General features: G+C 39.7%; 2 protein-coding genes across 2 annotated transcripts in view; both read right to left on the bottom strand.

Annotated features, from left to right (window-relative positions):
• aldh1l2 (aldehyde dehydrogenase 1 family, member L2) overlaps positions 1-2774 on the bottom strand; it is a 50921-nt gene extending 48147 nt beyond the window's left edge. The window contains exon 1 of the mRNA XM_051953913.1: positions 2534-2774. Within this exon, the coding sequence (XP_051809873.1) occupies positions 2534-2581 (48 nt within the window). The 5' untranslated portion in view covers positions 2582-2774. The remainder of the gene's footprint in view (positions 1-2533) is intronic.
• Positions 2775-6574: 3800 nt separating this feature from the next.
• The window catches only part of samm50l (sorting and assembly machinery component 50 homolog, like), a 49044-nt gene continuing 41464 nt past the window's right edge, over positions 6575-14154 (bottom strand). The window contains exon 15 of the mRNA XM_051954232.1: positions 6575-7441. Coding sequence (XP_051810192.1) covers positions 7396-7441 — 46 coding nt within the window. The 3' untranslated portion in view covers positions 6575-7395. The remainder of the gene's footprint in view (positions 7442-14154) is intronic.

The raw sequence follows: 14154 nt of genomic DNA, 5'->3' as shown, positions 1-14154 counted from the left end.
TCAATTACTTGACACAAAATGGTGAAAGATGTGGATCAGTGTTTCCCAAAGCCCAAGATTACAAATGCCTTGTTTTGTTCACAACCCAACATTCAGTTTACTGTCCTAGAGAAGGAAAGAAAGCAGAAAGTATTCACATTTTATAAAACAGCAATAATACAATTTTGTTTTTTCTTTCTTAGAAAATTACTTAATCCGATTACTTGACAATCAGAATAGTTGACAACTAATTAATTAATTGTTGCAGCTCTACTATACATAGAGCTTTGTTCCATAGAAGAAGATTTCCAACCCTCCTTCCTGACTTTACTCCAGCTGCATAGATGTTACGCAACTGGACTTCTAGGAAACTAAATATATGGGTGGTCTTAAACAGGCCGGCAGGAACCAGAGGGGCCCATGAAACACAACTCTTAAAGGGGCATGGCAGCAATTCTGTAACACACTACTATAAGCTGGCAGATTTGCAAAAGACAGACTTTGAAAGTCAAGCTTTCAAAACCCTTGTAGCCTACATTTCCAACAGGGTTTCTGCAGAAATCAGCCAGTCAAATTTAAAAACATGCAGTTTTTGGCAATTGTATCCGACTGGCCAGAACAATTATCGCAATGCGTCGACATGTTTTCGCAGATGCATATTTCTGGCGAATCGCAGTCTATAATTATACATTATTCTTGTCAAATATTTTTCTTGAAAACAGCAGAAAGAATTTTTAATGCCATTTAAGTCCTTATCCCTATAAGGTACAGTCAATTCCACCCATTTTCAGTACAAAAAATCGCTAATATTTTATTTGTAAATAAAAATATGATGAGAAATACAGGGAATATTGGACGCGCATCGCGAGGTGCATTTCCTCGAAAACGACCTATTCGTGGATTATATACCGACTTCAAGACATGTTTTGGACAAAATATTTTACTGGCTTGTTTCGTCTGGATGTCCAAGGTTGGATTATGGCCGTTTTTTGTGGAATATTTTCATCTGTGTGTAATAATGAACCCGCAAATGTGAGTCGCGCTGTGTACGTTAAAGCCGTGTATAGAGAACGGATGGATGGATATTCGTTGTTTGTCGGACAAATGTGTTGATATTACCCGCTGTGGTAATCACATCTGAAAGTGGTTTATACCGGCGGATTCATGAGAATCTAAGCTTTCCATCGGTGTATAGTGTTTGTATAATCGCGTTTGCAGTTTCAGACATTTAAGGAAATGCTTATGCAGATCTCAAAGTGTTCCGCGGGCGGAATACTGAAGCGCAACGGGTTAATTTTCACAAAATCCACTTAATGACTATTAATGCTTTTTAATGCCCTGCAGAAACCCAGTCTTATAATGCAACCAGAAAACTACCATCTTTGGCCAACCAGAGGTCTCCTGTAAATCTCTATTCAGGATTCTTTAAGTGGGGAGTCTCTCATATGTAATCTCTATTTATATCTCACAAGTAGCACTAAAGGATATTTGTCAAAAAGTTTTCTTGTAATTACATATCTGTAAAACTTATATAAACAAAGTTTGTCTACACAGTTTTGTGTTGGGGTTTGTATCAGTTACCAGTCTCCTTGACTACTATTAAGTGATCAGCATTGGTCCAAAAAAGACTACACTGGTAAACTTTTATTGATAAATTCTTTTTTTATTGTGAAAATTTTGATTGTATTTATGACACCTATTCATGGCAATGCCTAAAAACTATCAAATGAACTAGGGGTGAGGTTCAGGTGGCCTCATGCTAGCATTTCCAGGGCTCCAAATCCCTACCTCCACCCCTGGCCTAATGATCCTTAAGTCTCTGTTATTGGCTAAAGCCAGCTCTGAGAAAAGTTAATGTCTGAAGGAGAGTACAACCTCTCATCTCGAGTGAAAAGTTCAAGTGCATGCCAGAGGCCCCCACCCCTATCTGAGAGCAGCAGCACATGTCTGCAACAGGGAGGGTCAGGTTTCCCTGCTCATATGAATGTTCCTGTCAAGTGCAGGAGGCACCTGCTGCGGCTGTTATGGTACGTTTTACGTGTTTCACGGTGCATTGAAAGCAACTACCTGCAGTAAGTAGGTAGCTCCAACACAGTAACTAATGAGACTGCTTCGGGCTGCAACACAGTCTTAATAATGATGAATGAATGAGCTGATTGTCTGTGCAGCCCTGCAGGATCGGAACTAAGCCGCTGACAGTGTACAGTGTGGAGCTCATATGCTGATACAACTCCTCCAGATCTTGTACAGTAGAGGCCAACGCAGTGAGAGCCCAGCGGGACGAAGACACGCAGACTGAGGACAGTAACGTGGCAAACTGGCACACACACTGAAAACCAACATTTAACGGGTTTGCTGAAAACACTGTAGCGGAGGGACTTAGGAGCTCCTGGGAACGACTCTGATCCACAACCAGAACCGAGCCGGACTCAGTCCTCCTCATGGAACCCCAAATCTAGCCATGCATCCATTATTTACGGACAGGATGTTTTCAAATCTTTGCATCCTTAGTATCAGATTCATTCTTTGGAGCAGCAAATGCAGCGATACTCACGGACGAGGTGGAGAATTTCCTTAACACTTGACTCGCTGTCCACAACATGACGGCGGTGTTTTGAATACAAAAAATGAGAATAAATCGAGAAGCTGTGCAGGTTGTCCGAGCCGCTGTGGAGATAAGAGCCCTGCTGTATCACCTGCCCCGTGCGTGTTGGTGTGTGGTTGTGTGAGGAACTGACAGTGTGGCCGTGGTCTGGGCTCGCCACGGCCAGCTTATACTCGTCAGCAGCCGACGTACGTCCTGCCTGGCGCCGTACGTGCGCGGTGACGCAGCGCTTACTATGGTCTCCCTGCGCGAACACGCGTGGGAACCATAGACTGTATGGAATTGATTTGACAGGTGTCGTGCCAAAGTAGTTATCCCCGATAGAAAGTGTATCCCCTGCCGCGGGAGCGCGCATGCATTCGGAAGGGTGGAGTTATAATCCTGTGTTTAGATATCAGCGTAGTTTATTAATAAAACAAAACTTGGATAGTTACGATCATGCTTTGATTGTCAAACATGTTTGGTAATGCAGCACGTGACACTTCTGTCTAAATAAATGCTTTTGCTATACATGGCGTGTTGCTCAGTCTATCAGTATTCATCGCGCTGCCTAACAATGTATTTTCCGTCTCCTTTTTGTAATAAAGTGTAATGTTGCTACTCGATCACCCTGCTAACTAAACGTAGGCTCAATGCCCTCTGGGTGGGAACTAGATTCAAACGCGCTATAATTCAATCTTTAGAGCAATCTGTCCAACTTCTGATACAATAAAATCAACACCACTGTGAGCATTTTATCACACTGCCAGACTCAATTCCACCAGGGTATCTTATCTTCAGATATTGGCGTTTTTGTTTTGTTTTGTTTGTTTTTTTGTTAAATTCCCCCTCTGTTGATCATCAGAACTTCATAGCATTTATTCAGAAATTCTCAACACAGACAAATGACGATACAGGAGGATCTACCAGAACATGTTATGAGGGGAATACACATTATTTCAGCCTCATTGTCTACACCTGCCAGAAAATGTATCCCCCCATATTACTCAGGTGATGTCCTAACATCATGTGGTTTATTCTGCAGACATTTCTCATCATGCTTAGCAAAACCTGTGAATTAGGACTAGTTTCATTAATTACAGCTAAAGTTATAGGGGGATACAGATTATATCAGCTTCATTCACTGCACCTGCCAGATAATGTATCCAATAAGAAATGTCTCTAGTTAAGCATAAGTTGCCCATTTTTGTGGCCTGTCCTTAGCATGTGAAGGTTGAACTGGGTTATCAGTGGCTAATGAACGTTTCAGAGATGCTAACAAATGACTAATATGGCTTGAGCTCAACCCTGTAAAATTTTGTATTTGAGTTTATTTTTTTCATATTGCTGAATGTCTATATATTTAGTCTAAGTTATCCATAATTACTCATTCATTAACATCAGGCCTGAACTAACCGTGACGTCACCTGTTGGTTTCACGCTGAGAAAATGAAGCCACTTCCTGGTTGCCATTTTGGATTTTTTGGAGCCAGTGACGTAAAAAGCGTCAACAAAAAGGCTGGACCGGAGAGCAACTCGGGGCAGGACCAGTCTATGGGACTGTCAATCAAGTATGGCCACGCCCCCTGGCTCCACCAACTTTAACGATTCATTTAAAATTCAGTATTGATTTATTTTAAGATCGGCCACCTGATCTCTCATTTTGACCATGAAAACTAACGGGAAAAAAATCCTGAGCTGTAGAAAATCAGTCTATCAAATTTTATTTTTTCCAAAAATGAATTGATTCTATGGAGCAAAAACTTTTTGGAGCCAACCCTAGTGGACGGCGTGATATTGCAAGTTTTTGACACTTCCGGGTGGGCTTTAATTTTGGAGCCAGATGCTACGTCCATCTTTATATACAGTCTAGGATTAACACACTGTTAATGTTAGGCAGCTGTCTTGCTCTCAGAGTAAAAAGTAGCTTAGGATAAAAGTAAGTGTCTGAAAATAAAATTGTAAAAATTGTAGAATTCATGTATGTATTAACACAGCATAAGCCATCTACTGCTCCAGCAAATTCAACCCAGGAAATAAGTGTTTGTTCAAAATAAATACGTACATTAAAAAAAACTTATAAAAAATGTTTCCAAGAACCACAAAATGTCATCACAAGATCTGCAGGTAACATTGGAGTCACAGTGCTGTGTTTACAAACTATAATCATAAAAAGATCACACTGCTTTGGCCTGCATGGGAAAAGTGCCAGAAAAAAGCCTTTGTAGTCCAAAAAAGCTACAGTTTGCCAGTGAACATTCAGACGAAGGACCTTTTGGAATATTGAGCTCTTTACACGTGAACCTCACACTGTGAAGCAGTTTGGTGGAAATGTTAGAGTTTGGAGTTTCTCACTGCCTCAGAAACTGGATAGCTTGCAGTCCTTACTTCAACTATTAGTTCTGCATCACATCAGATAGAATCCTTGAAGATAAGGAGAGGCCACCTGTCCAAAGCTAAAATCAAACTGGAAGTGAAGCTTTCAACAGAGGAATGATTCTGAGCACATGAGCAAATCCATCAAAGTATAGCTGAGTATGAACAAATGGAGGCTTGTGGGAGGATCTTTTCAAAATCCAGATCTGAATCCAACTGAAATGTTTTTGGTAGATTTCAAATAGGCAGTACATGCAAGGAAACCAAGAAGCATCTGGCAGCTAGTCAAAAAGTTCTGTAAGCCATCATCAGAGACTGGTAGACAATTGTTCAAAACATCTAAAACAAGTTATTTCTACTAAATGGTAACGTACTTATTTCTCCACAGAAAAAGCTAATTTTCCTTCTGGTGTTGATCATGTGTGCAAGTATTGTGTCAAACAGGATCAAATGCTTTTCTGAAATATTACAGAAAGCAACGACAGTCTGTATTTTGGCATTCTTTCTACCACATTTTATTTAGTCATTTTTTTAAGATTCAAAGCTCACTTGGGCTAAGATATGAAACTTGAAAATAATAATATGCGATGAAATTCAAGTCTCGTACACCTTAACCTGGTAGTTTTGATTATGTCTTCCCAAACTGATCTTTGTTTTTGTACTGCGATTAATAATGTATTTTTAAAGGCATGCACTATGTGTATGCAGTCCAACGACAAACCAAGAAATATGTGAAATTTACTTGTAACGTCTCCGAAAATGAACCAAATACTAATTGCGTGGCAAAGTGACGTCTTGAACAAGTGATGTAATGTTTAACCACAAGGTGCTTCAAAGTATGTCACCAAAGCTATGGATCAGTCTCCATTTGATATTTGAAAGCTCTAGTATTGATTTGGGCTCAGATGCAGGGAAAATCGTGTCTAACACACTTTCCCCAGGGTAAACATAACCTCAGCATGTTTTATGCCAGTTCCACTGTGCCTGCTGGTTCTGGTTCCTGGGCTTTGCAGCTGCTGAACACCTGCCTGGACTCTCACACTGAACAAGCTCTGATCAAACATTGATCTGGCACCATCCACACTCGACTGCCCTGCACAGGTTCCAGTGGGGCAAAGGTTCAAACTGCAGTGAGAGAGGGCACTGATGTACACACTCATTCATTGTTTCTGGAAGTGATAATGCAATTGGCCTTAGAGCTACATATTACGGTTAGACTACACCATGTAGACCTTAAACTTCCTGCCAAGAGGAATCGTTTCCACCTATTCGGTGTCCTTTTGTACCATGAGATTATAAAAAGTATAAATTCAGTTGAAATACTCCTGTGCCGTTACAAAACTTCTCTGCTGATGTCACCAAATGAAAGATCGTAACTTTTATAACAGGTGCACAGACCGCGTTCCAAAATTTTATCGACTGAGTCAAGGTACATCCGGACAAAGGAGCTAAATCTGCACTGACCTTAAAAGAGAATAATGTAACCAGGAAAAATACCTCACTTTAAAGCAAGAATTCTGAACAAAAATCAAATGAATCACAGTGCACAAGATCCTGAACTAATAAGCTGCATTTAGTTTTACCCACAACCCTACTGAATGTATGTCAGACACCAGAAAGAATCCAAAGACAAGCCAGGGGGAGCAGCTGTGATTTATTTGTGAATAGCTTCGACAACATCAAAAAGAGGACTAACGGTAAGAGCACTGGTGGTGGGTGATCCGTCGTTCTTCTCCAAGTCCGTTTCCTTCCTACATTGCTGTTTCAGTGAAAAAGTGCTGGTTTCCTTTCAGTTCATTCTTCTCCCTGCTACTGCAGTTGATCAATCACAGTACGATTCAACCAAACACGTCAGGTCAGAAGAGTGTGTGGTGGTGGACGTTTAATTCTCAAATGAAATTACTACCATGTCATGCTCCCCGATAAGAAGCAATCCTGGAAGGCAAAAAGTAGGGAAACATGCCCAAAATCTCTTTAACATTTTGGAAAATAATTTACTTTGTCATCACGGGAAACACAGTGGGTGAAATCACTGGGGGATGACTTTACCACAGACAAGGTGCCAGTGCTGGAGACTCCAAGCAGGGAAAACCACCTAAACCATAACTGAATAATCTATTGATGAACAGCTGCTGACATGGTGCTGGATATTTTTAGGTTTTTGCTACAGCTGATGCCATGTTTTGAAGAAATCTAGGTTGGTTTTGGCTCTCTAACCAGACCAGTTTACAAAAGGTTTCTCCAGCTGTATGGCCCAGCACTGGCACATTGTTGTCCAAAAGCATTAACTGGTGCATATAAAAGAAGGGTTTGGGGAGGTCAGGCACATTCTTCCCCAGGACATAAGACCCATGCTAGTGTTACACACTCTACAACAAGATACAGGTGACAAACGACAAGACGTTCTCCCTTTTCATGGCCTCTGCCGGAGCTCTGAGGGCAATGGAGTGATGAGATCACAGGAAGCGAATTCCTGCTCCAAACTGGACGCCGTCACATATCCTACAAGAGAAGAGAAGAAAACATGGAGAAATGGGAAATAATGGGATAGCATTTCGAGGCTCTCAAGCTCCAAAAGACATTTCCTATGAAGGAAAAGCTGCTACCTTGCTGCTGTGCACTGAATTTAAATGGACACCTTATTGGAATGTCTTTTAAAAGGTATACCTCCAGTAGTGCTACGGAGTAAAATGATTGTATTGCAATTATTGATATTTGGGGCAGTGATTGACCAAAAAACGCTACAGTTTGTTAGCAATAGCAGGGAGGAAGAAATACAGAGACCCATGTATATTGTGTGTGGGAGGGTTATCCAAAGTTCTGAAACTTCTTCACTTTCTCTGTCAAAGTAGTCTCTTTGTGCAATGACACATGGATCCTAGTGCCCCTACAACACTTGAAACATGCCCTGTAAGTTCCATTCAGTAAACCTGCCATCCACTTTGAGCCTGGAATCACCTAAACTGTGTCAAAATGGTAACATTTCAACTTCATTTTGGTGAAGAGGGGGACGTCACAGTGAGATAAATTAGGCAAGCAGGGTGGATTAGGAGCGACAATTGTATGTCTGTGAAGATTCTCATTCATCCAGGTCATCTTAAGGTGAAAGGGGGGAAGCTTGAGGGAGCGGGAGTAGACTGTCACCTGGCTGCTTGGATCATTGACTACCTCACCAACAGACCACAGTACGCAGCGCTCGATTTAGACGGTCGCCAGGTCGCCATTTGCGACTAAAAACCGATTTTGGCGACCAAAAATGACAAAAAACACGCTGGTTAGGGGCCCAAATATTTTGATTTGGGCTACTGACCTCCAAATCCAAGTTTCAGGGATGGCAATTTTCCGCGGATCCGCGGATTTAATTTCAAGTTTGAACACTTTATTGTCGCTGATGTTAACGTTGTTAACATCTCACAGACTTCGTCGGATCCAGAACCAGCCCAGAATGTGGTGGCAGCATCCGGAGGACAGCACCAACTGAGCCTGAGCACCGCGAATGGAAAGCACCAAGCCACTAGAGCTGTCTTTTTTTTTTTTTTTTTTTTATTTTGGCAAATACATTCTTACATATTGTCTCACAGTTACAGCTGAACTTCTGTCAAAGTCACAAAACACTTTTTCCGAGACATTCCATTATTCAGTTATCCAAATGTTGCCCATCCAAAGTATTTTTGTATTTTTTTTAACAATGTAACATATTTAACTATATACAGTCACACATGGGAAGCTCTTCAGTCCATTGATCACCAGAGTTCTACGGTAAAGAAAACTAACTACTGCTATTACCTTGTTTACACACAAGCATATCTGCACATAATCCTTCATCAGATGCATAACCACATACACACATGGACAAAATTGTTGGTACCCCTCAGTTAAAGAAGGAAAAACCCACAATTCTCACTGAAATCACTTGAAACTCACAAAAGTAACAATAAATAAAAATTTATTGAAAATTAAATAATCAAAATCAGCCATCACTTTTGAATTGTTGATTAACATAATTATTTAAAAAAACAAACTAATGAAATAGGGCTGGACAAAAATGATGGTACCCATAACTTAATATTTTGTTGCACAACCTTTTGAGGCAATCACTGCAATTAAACGATTTCTGTATTTGTCAATGAGCGTTCTGCAGCTGTCAACAGGTATTTTGGCCCACTCCTCATGAGCAAACAGCTCCAGCTGTCTCAGGTTTGATGGGTGTCTTCTCCAAATGGCATGTTTCAGCTCCTTCCACATATGTTCAATGGGATTCAGATCTGGGCTCATAGAAGGCCACTTTAGAATAGTCCAACGCTTTTCTCTCAGCCATTCTTGGGTGTTTTTGGCTGTGTGTTTTGGATCGTTGTCCTGTTGGAAGACCCATGACCTGACCTGAGACCAAGCTTTCTGACACTAGGCAGCACATTTCTCTCCAGAATGCCTTGATAGTCTTCAGATTTCATCGTACCTTGCACACTTTCAAGACACCCTGTGCCAGATGCAGCAAAGCAGCCCCAAAACATTACTGAGCCTCCTCCATGTTTCACCGTAGGGACAGTGTTCTTTTCTTCGTATGCTTGGTTTTTGAGTCTATGAACATAGAGTTGATGTGCCTTACCAAAAAGCTCCAGTTTGGTCTCATCTGTCCAAAGGACATTCTTCCAGAAGCTTTGTGGCTTGTCAACATGCATTTTTGCAAATTCCAGTCTGGCTTTTTTATGAGTTTTTTTCAGCAGTGGTGTCCTCCTTGGTCGTCTCCCACGAAGTCCACTTTGGCTCAAACAACGACGAATGGTGCGATCTGACACTGATGTACCTTGGCCTTGGAGTTCACCTTTAATTTCTTTGGAGGTTGCTCTGGGCTCTTTGGATACAATTCCAACGATCCGTCTCTTCAATTTGTCATCAATTTTCCTCTTGCGGCCACGTCCAGGGAGGTTGGCTACTGTCCCGTGGGTCTTGAACTTCTGAATAATATGAGCCACTGTTGTCACAGGAACTTCAAGCTGTTTAGAGATGGTCTTATAGCCTTTACCTTTAAGATGTTTGTCTATAATTTTTTTTCGGATGTCCTGGGACAGTTCTCTCCTTCGCTTTCTGTTGTCCATGTTCAGTGTGGTACACACCTTTTCACCAAACAGCAGGGTGACTACTTGTCTCCCTTTAAATAGGCAGACTGACTGATTATGAGTTTGGAAACACCTGTGATGTCAATTAAATGACACACCTGAGTTAATCATGTCACTCTGGTCAAATAGTTTTCAATCTTTTATAGAGGTACCATCATTTTTGTCCAGGCCTGTTTCATTAGTTTGTTTTTTTAAATAATTATGTTAATCAACAATTCAAAAGTAATGGCTGTTTTTGATTATTTAATTTTAAATACATTTTTATTTATTGTTACTTTTGTGAGTTTCAAGTGATTTCAGTGAGAATTGTGGGTTTTTCCTTCTTTAACTGAGGGGTACCAACAATTTTGTCCACGTGTGTACATGTTTTTGATAGCCACATCTACATTTCCTATTGTGTCCAGTATATAAGTTTGTAAATTGTGTCAACCTCACTTCAAACAAATTGTTAATTAAAATCTGATCTAACTGGTTTAATGTATTCAGTCCATTTGGACCAAATCAGGTAAAATTTTTCCTTTTGGATCCTGAGGAAAAATGACAGTTTCTCCATAATATAAATTCCATGCACTATTTCTATCCACTCTTCAACAGTTGGTGGTTCTGATTTTAGCCATTTCCTCGTGACAGCCTTTTTACTTGCTGCCAGAAGGATACGAGCAAGTTTCTTATCACTATTACTCCATCTATCTACTTGGATATCACCCATATACACAGACTCACACCTGAAAGGGATATTGCCCCCCAATACATTGTTAACATGCATATGTATTTCTTGCCAGTAGGGGACAAGAACCTGACAGCCCCAGAATATGTGGAAGTGGTTGGCATTGTCTTCCCCACAGAGCCTCCAACAACTGCTACCCCCTCCATAATGTGCTTTTTGTTGTGGAGTAATAAAAAAATCGTACTATATGTTTCCAGCAGAATTCCCGCCACGTGGATGAACTTGTGGAACTCCATTGTATTGCACATATTCTTTGCCAATTCTCGTCTGAGATATTTAAATTACCTTCTGTCTCCCACTTATTTTTTATGTAAAGTGAGTTATCTGATTTACATTGTAGAATACCATTGTACATTTTGGAGATGATATTGTTGCATGCTGTGGATTTGGATGATGACAAAAATAATTTTAGGATACCTAATTCTGATTCTAAAGCTGTAGTCAAATTCTCTTTGAAATAGTGTTGAACTTGTAGGTACCTATAGAAGTCCCTCTTTTCCAGATTATATCTTTCCTGTAGGGATCCAAAGGTTTGAAATGCCCCCTTATGGAGAAACGTATAGTAGTTGGTAAGACCTTTATTAGTCCATGATTTAAATCTATAGTCTGACTTATTTGGTAAAAAATGTGTGTCGTAAGCACACCATTTTAACAATTTTGCAGGAACTTCTAACTTACACAATTTTATAGTCTCCTGCAATGTTTGAAGTGATAGGTTGAGCCACTGGTTACCCTTGTAAATTGCTTCTGGTGGGATCTCTTCTGTCAATTGACTTTCAATCTCCTTCCACCTTGCTGAATAAGCTGGGGTACATAAACAAAGTAATGGCCTTAATGGAGCCGCATAATAATACATTTGTAAACATGGGAGGCCCATACCACCTCTATCTTTCTTCAACTGCAGGGTTTTGTACTTGATTCTAGGTTTTTTTCCCTTGCCACAGGAATCTGGAAATCAGTCTATCCCATTCTATAAACTGTTTAAGTGGGACATTAATTGGCAGGGTCTGGAAAAGATATAATAATCTTGGCAAAATGTTTATTCTGATGATTTCTACCCTTTCGTTTAAGTTCAAAAAAGGTATTAGATTCCATCTTGATAGATCTGATTTTATTTTTGCATTAATTGGTCCATAGTTGAGATCCAATAATTTTGATATGTCTTTGGGAAGATTGATGCCCAGATACCTTACTGATTCTGTGTTCCATTTAAATTTGTAACTATCCCTAATGTGTTTTGGTGGATATATAATTAAACAGAATTATTTGACTCTTTTGCATATTAAGTTTATAGCATGAGAGTGATTCATATTTATTTAGAATATTCATGAGTTTTGGAAGTGACTGGGTAGACTGCATTAAGTAAATTAATACATCGTCTGCAAATAGAGCCAATTTGTGTTCTCCTGTTGGCATTACTATCCCTTTAATATCACTGTTTTGTCTTATATATTGGCTTAAGGGTTCTATAAACAGGGCAAATAGAAGGGGGGAAGCACAGCAACCCTGTCTTGTTCCGCGTTCTAAGTTAAAAGAATTTGTTAGATCCCCATTAATTTTTATCCTTGCAGATGGTCTCTCATACAGCGTTCTGAACGTGTCTATGATGGATCTGTGGAAACCGAATTTTGTTAAAACTTTATACAGGAAGGACCATTTGACAGAGTCAAACGCCTTTCTCTGCATCAAGACTCAATATGGCTGACTCTATATTATATTGTGTGATTTGTCTAATAATATGTAGGGTTCTCCTAACGCTGTCTTGTGTTTGTCTTTGGCGGATAAAGCCTGTCTGATCCAAGTGAATAAGTTCTGGTAGGATATTTTCAATTCTCTTGCTTAGTATTGATGTAAACAATTTATAATCAACATTTAATACACTGATGGGACAATAGCTACCGCATTCTGTTTTGTCTTTTCCATCCTTCAGTATAACCGAAATTGTCGCATCTCTCCATGAAGGTGGGATTTCTCTTTCTTTAAGCACCCAGTTAAAGGTTTTTAATAAGGTGTCACCCAGGTGTTCCTGCATTGCTTTGTACCAATCAGGGCCAAAGCCGTCCGGGCCAGGGGACTTTCCTGATTTAAGTCTCCTAATGGCTGAATATAGCTCCTCTTTCGTTATTTCTGCAACCAGTTTTTGATTTTACTCCTCAGTGATGGAGGGCAGATTCACCTTATCTAAAAAATGATCAATTTGAGGGTCATCATCTGATTGGGTTTGGGAATATAAGGATTTATAGAACTTCTCAAAGCTTTCTTTTATTTTGTCCAAGCTTGTTTCAATTTGTCCTGATTCAGGGTTTCAAATCTTATGTATAGAATATTCAGCTTGTTGTTTTCGCAGTCGGAAAGACAGAAGCTTCAAAGATTTACCTCCAACTTCATAATATCGTTGCCTAGTGAACAACATTTTTTTCTGAATTTCCTGTGTGTTTATGTCATCTATTTCATTCTTTATTTCCTTTATGTCTGAACTAATTTCAGGATCTAAGGTTTCTTTATGCTTCTTCTGTGTCTGCATTAGTCTAGCTTCTAAATTTTTAAGCCTCTGTTGTCTAAGTTTTTTTTCATGGGAAGTAATAGAGATTATTCTCCCCCTAACTACAGCTTTGAGCGCATCCCAAACAAAAGGGAGTTTCACCTCTCCATTGTCATTTAGTTCTAGATATACTTTAATTTCGTTTTCCAAGTTCTTTTTTATTTGTATATTATTTAGGATATTTGAATTAAATTTCCAGAAAGTCATCTTTGGTTTATTGTTCAGGTGTATTGACATGTAAATGGGGCTGTGATCTGACAGAGTAATTGTACCAATATCACATTGCACTATTCTGTGGAGATCTTTCTTAAAGATTAAAAAATAATCTATTCTAGAATATGTGCCGTGAGGAGGTGAATAATGAGTGTAGTCCTGACTGGTTGAATATATTTCTCTCCACATGTCTACAATTCCTGCTTCTTTCATCAAATTGTTTATCTTTTTACTAATACCAGAGGAATCTGGATTCCCCCGAGAGGAGTCTAGTAAAGGAGTTAACCGAACATTTAAGTCCCCCCCACTGCCTAGAGGAGCATATACATTAAGCAAACTGACCAAGACTCCTTCCACTTTACCTATCAACAAAACATATCTCCCCTCTTTATCTTTAAATTCAGACAGGTGTTCATAGTTTACAGTATTTGCAATCAGAATTGCCACTCCTCTTCTGTGACCTGATTTATATGAGGACGAGTACACTTTCTTAAAGCCCATTTTATTGAATTTATTTTGTTCACTCTCACTGAGGTGGGTTTCTTGAAGAAAACCAATCTGAATTTTTTCCCTCCTTAATTTTGATGCAATTTTTCCTCTTTTGACTGGATTAAGC

This window comes from Acanthochromis polyacanthus, chromosome 1 (genome assembly GCF_021347895.1).
Source record: "Acanthochromis polyacanthus isolate Apoly-LR-REF ecotype Palm Island chromosome 1, KAUST_Apoly_ChrSc, whole genome shotgun sequence".
In the NCBI taxonomy this organism is placed as follows: Eukaryota; Metazoa; Chordata; class Actinopteri; family Pomacentridae; genus Acanthochromis; species Acanthochromis polyacanthus.
This window is presented reverse-complemented; position numbering and strand designations above follow the sequence as displayed.